The sequence below is a fragment of the Amblyraja radiata genome, chromosome 16 (genome assembly GCF_010909765.2).
Source record: "Amblyraja radiata isolate CabotCenter1 chromosome 16, sAmbRad1.1.pri, whole genome shotgun sequence".
Classification (NCBI taxonomy): Eukaryota; Metazoa; Chordata; class Chondrichthyes; order Rajiformes; family Rajidae; genus Amblyraja; species Amblyraja radiata.
This window is the reverse complement of record NC_045971.1, coordinates 51,789,038-51,796,270: the sequence shown is the minus strand read 5'-3', so window position 1 is coordinate 51,796,270 and position 7,233 is coordinate 51,789,038. Positions and strand designations below refer to the sequence as shown.

Below are 7,233 nucleotides of genomic sequence, written 5' to 3'. Positions count from 1 at the left end.
GCCCCACCCAAGGTTTCCATGAGTCGGCAGAGGTCACTCGCCTGGAAAGCCTCGACCAAAGCGTGAGCTGCATCTACTGACCAAAGATCCTACAGCGTCTTTGCTACCGACCACACACACACACACACACACATCGCGAAGGTGGGGGCCAGGGACAGCGGAGGAGTGTTGTCTGCGCGATGAAGGGAATGGCTGCCGCAGAGCACGGTAAGTCCTTTAGAGAGCGCGGGAGGGAAGGGGAAAGATGGGAGAGAAGGGGAGAGAATGGGAGATAAGGGGGTGGAAGTGGGGAGAAGGGGAGAGACGAGGGGGGAATAGGGAGAGAAGGGGGAAAGAGGAAGAGAAGGGGGAAGGGAGAAGGGCGAGCGTAGGGGAGAGGGGAGGGGGAGAGAAGGAGGAAGAAGGACTGGAGACAGTTTTAAGAAGTTCAATAAAGTTAGTGGGCATTTGACCTACCGGCGGAACTTCTAGGTCCTGAAAACCAACGATCCTACAGGATGTTTGCTGAAAACTCCAATGAGCCAATCATAATGTCCGGTCAGCGAAGGAGATTTCATTCGACTGCCTGTAAGTACATAGCGACCCCACTCCACTGGCTTCGACCAAATGGCAACCTATTTTTAGTCGCCGGTTTTGAATTTGTTGAAATAATCGCAGGAACATAGAAGAAACCTCGGCCATGCGGAAACCACTTTCAACCATTAGGGAGAGTGACCTAAATCTCTGGGAACTTCACGCAAACCTTGGGTGGGGCACAAGGTCACCAGCGGTTTCCGTTCAGGTTTCCTAAGTGGGATAGGGGCTCCCATCCCTTACTCCCCCAAGCTGGCTCCCACCGCACTGTCACGGGCCGTGGGTCGGCAGCGCACACACACACGGGGCCGGGTGGAGCGGGGCCGCGGCTCCGGTCAGCGGACACACGGGGCCATAAACACGGCAATATCCCCGCCAGCTGATGCAGAGTTGGGGACAGTCTGGTCCCTCCACACACCCAGAGTCACTGACCGCGCTGCACCGGCACCATGACCACCCCTACCACGACCCACACATCGGGGTGATTCATGCCCCCCCCCGCCCCAGACCCACACATGGGGTGATCCACCCCCCCCGCCCCAGACCCACACATCGGGGTGATTCACCCCCCCTCCCCACCCCACACATGGGGTGATTAACCCCCGGACCCCCACATGGGGTGATTCACCCGGGTGCCGGGCTGTCTGTAGCCCCACCGCTGTGTTTCAGACACCAAACACCAAACGATATTGCCAAGTGCAGGAACTATCTTTCAAGTAGTGGGGAGGTGTGCGACTGCCCTACGGCTACAGATATGCATGGAGGCGAGAATAATTTATTATCATTTCTGGAGATTGTTGCCATTTTTTTGTATCAGTCATTGGCTGTGGGTGAAGAGAAAAGATGCTGCCTGGGCTGCCACGTGACATTCTAGAGGCTAAACATAAGACACATACCCGGGTCTGATCACCCTGCGCTGGGCCTGCCTCGACTGAGGGTGTCTTGTGATAAAAGGCCGAAACACCCAGTGACGTTGAGGTACACAACTGAAGATGTGTCTCATTGGTAGCAAAATCACCTAGTGGTCACCCCCAAGAATATCCAAAGTCAATTGTGGTGTAAAACCTTAGGGATTGTAACATCCAGTCCTACTAATCAATTTCATTATTGATAGCACAACATGAATTCTGGAGAATTCCGAAGAACACAGTGAGGTCAGGAAAACTTGCATTATTTGTTACGTAGGGCACAAATGCGTCAAGACTTTCTTTAGTACACCTAATCCATGATGTGTCTGTCAGACCTTGAGTACTAATCATCAGTCTCTTCATAAAGGCAAGAGTGAGCATGTTGCTATAGAAACTCCTCAGAGGAAAGACCCTTGTAGGAAAGGAAACATTTCCTAATCTAATCAAATCCATGAAACAAGTAAAACACAACAGCAGCCAAACGATATTGACAAGTGTAGGAACTATCTTTGAAGTAATGGGGAGGTGTGCGACTGGCCTACGGCTACAGATATGCATGGAGGCGAGAATAATGTCTTATCATTTCTGGAGATGGTTGGCATTTTCTTTCATTATTGATAGCACAACATGAATTCTGAAGAATTCCAAAGAGCACAGTTGTCAAAGTTCGTCTCTTAAAGAAAGCAGACAGCAACAAAATTGTTAAAGGTAAACCAAAACAATCTTTTAATCAATTTGCCAGACGGGTGGTGAGATCTACAAAGAGCACACGCGTTGCTCAGTGCTTCTCGAGCTCCACTCAAAGAACAAAGGAAAATTACAGTAATTATACAGTTTCTTATCAATAAAACACACCTTCTAAATCTGAGTGAAAGATCCGTAGCCTAAGGGAAACAAGGGAGGTTGGACCCATATATTTGCAATTTCAGCCATATTCTCAAATCTTGGCACAGCTTCAGTACAGCTGCCCATTCCGGAAGGACAACTAACTTCATTTTGTTTTCAAATGACTTCCATCTTGGTTCCAGAATGGGCATCTGTCTGTGAACTAAAACAAGCTTGTAAGACTTGGATGAAAGCCGCTACCTTGTCCTTAGCTGGGACAGGCAGTTCAGACAGATATCTAATATGGTGCTGTGCCCAGACTATACATCTCTATGTTAATACATTGTTGATATATTGTTTCAATAATTAGTGTAAACCAAACTTCTAAGATTTTCCCAGACTTTATGCTGCTGGGAAAATTCTCTTTTAAATTTGACTGCTTTCTGTTTTTCAGCAAATCTGCATTTTTAATTTACAGACCAAATTAAATTATTTCAGTGAGGTCAGGATAAACTTGTTTTATTTGTTATGTTAGGCACAAATGCGTCAAAACTTTCTTTAAAAAAACAATTTAAAATGCTTAAGAAGGAACTGCAGATGCTGGAAAATCGAAGGGAGACAAAAATGCTGGAGAAACACAGCGGGTGAGGCAACATCTATGGAGCGAAGGAAATAGGCAATGTTTCGGGTTGAAACCCTTCTTCAGACTGATGTGAGGGTGGGGGAGGGGGGAAGAAGAAAGGAGGAGGTGGAGCAAGTGGGCTGAGGGAGAGCTGAGAAGGGGAGGAGTAAGTAGGGACTACCTGAAATTAGAGAACGACGTTGATCCCAGGGATGGCGGGACTGTCATATGAGGAAAGATTGAAAAGACTAGGCTTGTATTCACTGGAGTTTAGAAGGATGAGGGGGTATCTTATAGAAACATATAAAATGATAAAAGGACTGGACAAGCTAGACGCAGGAAAAATGTTCCCAATGTTGGGCGAGTCCAGAACCAGGGGCCACAGTCTTAGAATAAAGGGGAGGCTATTTAAAACTGAGATGAGAAAAAACTTTTTCACCCAGAGAGTTGTGAATTTGTGGAATTCCCTACCACAGAGGGCAGTGGAGGCCAAATCACTGGATGGATTTAAGAGAGAGTTAGATACTCTAGGGTGTCAAGGGATATGGGGAGAAGGCAGGCACGGGTTATTGATAGGGGACGATCAGCCATGATCACAACGAATGGCGGTGCTGGCTCGAAGGGCTGAATGGCCTCCTCCTGCACCTATTTTCTATGTTTCTATGTTTAAATCAATGTTCATACCGCTGGGGTGCAAACTGCCCATGCGAAATATGAGGTGCTGCTGTTCTAATTTACGGTGGGCCTCACTCTGGCCATGGAGGAGTTGAAGTGCTGAGCCACCAGGAGATCAGGTTGGTTATTGTGAACCGAGTGTGTGTGTGAGAGAGAGAGTGTGTGTGTGTGTGAGAGAGAGAGTGCGTGTGTGAGAGTGCGTGCGTGGAAGAGAGAGGGAGTGTGTGAAAGAGAGAGGGAGTGTGTGTGTGAGAGGGACTGTGTGTGTGTGTGACAGAGAGAGAGGGGGGAGTGTTGTGTGTGTGTGTGTGAGAGACTGTTTGTGTGTGTAGGTGAGAGAGAGGGAGAGAGAGAAAGGGGGAGTGTTGTGTGTGAGAGAGAGAGGGACTGTGTGTGTGTGTTTGAGAGAGGGAGGGATAGAGGGGGAATGTTGCGTGTGCGAGAGAGAGGGACTGTGTGTGTGTGAGAGAGAGAGAGAGGGGAGTGTCGTGTGTGTGTGTGAGAGACTGTTTGTGTGTGTGAGAGAGTGTTTGTGTGCCTGAGTGGGAGCGAGTGAGGGGCTATGGGAGAGAGATAGGGAGCAAGAGAGGGAGTGTGTGAGAGAGACAGGGAGCAAGAGAGGGAGTGTGAGAGACAGGGAGCGAGAGAGGGGTGTGGGAGAGAGGAGGGGGCATGAGGGGGTGGAGTGGAGAGATTTTGTGTAGGAGTGGGGGGGGGGGAGAAGGGAGAGGGGAGAGAGAGGAATGTATATGTGCAGCTTTAAGGGACATTGGTCAGGTAGCATTTGCATACAGTTCTGGTCATTCCATTACAGGACTGATGTGGAGGCTTTGGGGAAGGTGCAGGTCCAGAATGGCTTAAAAACAAGTAACTGCAGATGCTGGTTTACAAAAAAGGACACAAAGTGCTGGAGTAACTCAGCGGGACAGGCAGCATCTCTGGAGAGCGGGAATGGGTGACTGAAGAAACCATCCGAAACGTTACCCTTCCAGCATTTTGTGTCTACCTAAACAGCGCCAACCTATCTACGTGGCGGAGTGCCAGCAGGCTGGAGGAGCGGATAAAGGCCTTGCCACAGAGCGGGCAGGTGAAGGGGCACTGACTGGTGTGGACTCGCCAGTGCTCCTGCAAGTGGTCAAGGCGGGTGAAGCCCTTACCACAGGATGGGCAGGGGAAGGGACTCTCACCGCCATGGGTATGCCGGTGCTGCCACAGGTTGGACATGCGGGTGAAACCCTTGCCACACTCAGTGCACACAAAGGGTCTCTCTCCGGTGTATATCCGCTGGTGCTCCCGCAGCCCCCATGCTCTGTTATCACAGTGGGAGCAGCTGGTCGCCGACGTGGGTCCGCCGGTGCTGCCGCAACCCCCGTGAGCTGTCAAACTCCTCACCGCAGTACGGGCAGTCGTAGGGCTGGCCACTGGTGTGCATGTGCTGGTGAGACAGGGTGTGGGAGGCCGTGGCAAAGCGCTCTCCACACACCGAGCTGGTGAAGGGACAGTCGCCGGCGTGCACCCGCTGGTGGGACAGCAGATAGGTCGAGCGGGTGAATCTCTTGCCGCATTGGGTGCAGGTGTAGAGGCGCTCGCCAGTGTGGGTGCGCTGGTGCCTCAGCAGGTGGCTGGAGGAGCTTAAGCCCTTGCCGCTTTGGGTGCATGTGTAGGGGCGCTCGCCAGTGTGGGTGCGCTGGTGCAACAGCAGGGTGCCGGACTGGGTGAAGCCCTTGCCGCACTGAGCGCAGGTGTAGGGGCGCTCGCCAGTGTGGGTGCGCTGGTGCACCAGCAGGTTGCTGGAGGATCTGAAGCCCTTGCCGCTCTGGGTGCAGGTGTAGGGGCGCTCGCCAGTGTGGGTGCGCTGGTGCATCATCAGGCTGCTGGAATGGGTGAAGCCCTTGCCGCACTGGACGCAGGTGAAGGGGCGCTCGCCGGAGTGGGTGCGCTGGTGCGCCAGCAGGCTGCCGGACCGGGTGAAGCCTTTGCCACACTGGGTGCAGGTGTAGGGGTGCTCGCCTGTGTGGGTGCGCTGGTGCTCCAGCAGGGTGCCGGACTGGGCGAAGCCCTTACCGCACTGGGCGCAGGTGTAGGGGCGCTCGCCACTGTGGGTGCGCTGGTGCAACAGCAGGTTGCTGGAGCGGGTGAAGCCCTTGCCGCAGTCATTGCAGGTGTAGGGCCGCTCCCCGGTGTGCACATGCCGGTGCTGCTTCAGCTCTGGCAACGACTTGAAGCCTTTGCCGCAGTCGGTGCAGGTGAAGGGCCGCTCACTGCTGTGCACTCGCCGGTGCACCCGCAGCCCCAACAACTTGGCAAAGCTCTTGCCGCAGGTGGAGCAGGTGAAGGGCCTCTCACTCGTGTGCACCCACCGTCTTGAAGCTCTTGCCACAGGTGGAGCAGGTGAAGGGTCTCTCGCCGGAATGTGCGCGGTTGTGCTGCAGCAGGTGGCTGGAGCGGGTGAAGCTCTTGCCGCACGCTGAGCAGTTGAAGGGGCGTTCGCCCGTGTGCACCCGCCGGTGGATCTCCAGCTCGCTCGGGCTCTGCCAGGCCTTGCCACACACGTCGCACTCATAACGCTTCTCCTTGTTGTGCCCCGTCATGTGGTCCTCCATCGAAGCTCAGCCCCTCGAAGCTCAGCCCGCACACCGAGCGGATGGGGGGGGGGGGGGGGGAGAACACACCGGCACACTGGCTGCCCTCAATGGCCGCTCACGGCCCCGTCTGTCTGCCCACAGCAACGGGTCCTAAACCCTGCAAGAGGGGAACACAGAGGGTCAACAAGCTGGCAAACAGGACATGACTAGCACATATTGGGTGCGTTTATGGCGGAGGAAACCCTTATATAATTATGCGCGGCACAGTGACGCAGCGGTACAGTTGCTGCCTCACCGCCAGAGACCCGGGCTTGATCCTGACTATGGGTGCTGTCTGTGTGGAGTCTGTACGTTCTCCCCTTGACCTGCGTGGGGTTTTACTCCGGGCGCTCCGTTTCCTCCAACATTTCAAAGACGTTCAGGGTTGTTGATTAATCGGCCTCCGCAAAATTGTTAAATTGTCCCTAGTGTGCGTAGGATAGTGCTAGTGTACGGGGTGGTCGCTGGTTGGCGCGGACTCCGCCGGCCGAAAGACCTGTTTCCGCGCTACATCTCTAAACTAAACTAAACCAAACAAGGGCCTCGACCTAAAATGTCACCCATTCATTCTCTCCACAGATGCTGCCTGACCCGTTGAGTTACTCCAGCACTTTGTGTCTATATTCTCCACAGATGCTGCCTGAACTATTGAGTTACTCCAGCACTTTGTCATAGATTCATAGAGTGATACAGCATTGGGAAGAGGCCCTTCGGCCCAACTCCTACTTGCACTCCTAGATCCCTCGGCTCCGCACATTCCCTCAGCGCCCCGCCATTCAGTGAAGATCCTGCCCTGGTTTGACTTCCTAAACTGCAACACCCTCCCCACCACCAAACAATGTGAACGCACCCCCAGCAGGCACCCTACCCCCTTCCTTGGCTCACTTGATGCCTCTCTCTCTCTCCCCCCTCATTCATCCCCCTCGGCACCAAACACACTATCCCTTGAATCCCTCCCCCCTCCTTTTGCTCCCTGCCCCCCCCTACTCATTTCACCCCCTTTCCA

General features: G+C 53.4%; 1 protein-coding gene across 1 annotated transcript; it reads right to left on the bottom strand.

The window, feature by feature from the left end:
• Positions 1 to 2,207: 2,207 nt before the first annotated feature.
• Positions 2,208 to 7,218, bottom strand: LOC116982312 (zinc finger protein 239-like). Its single transcript, XM_033035577.1, has 3 exons — positions 7,215 to 7,218; positions 5,087 to 6,042; positions 2,208 to 2,237 (listed from the first exon to the last, which is right to left on the bottom strand). Exons 1-3 carry the CDS (start codon positions 7,216 to 7,218, stop codon positions 2,208 to 2,210), a joined length of 990 nt encoding a protein of 329 aa, XP_032891468.1.
• Between the last annotated feature and the right edge of the window lie 15 nt (positions 7,219 to 7,233).

What these genes read in the sequence shown, in the direction of transcription:
- LOC116982312 (XM_033035577.1), bottom strand. An exon ending in ACTGTCCCTTCACCAGCTCG is followed by an intron (nt 2,238 to 5,086) that starts GTGTGTGGAGAG and finishes TGCTCTTTGTAG; the next exon opens with ATCTCACCACCCGTCTGGCA.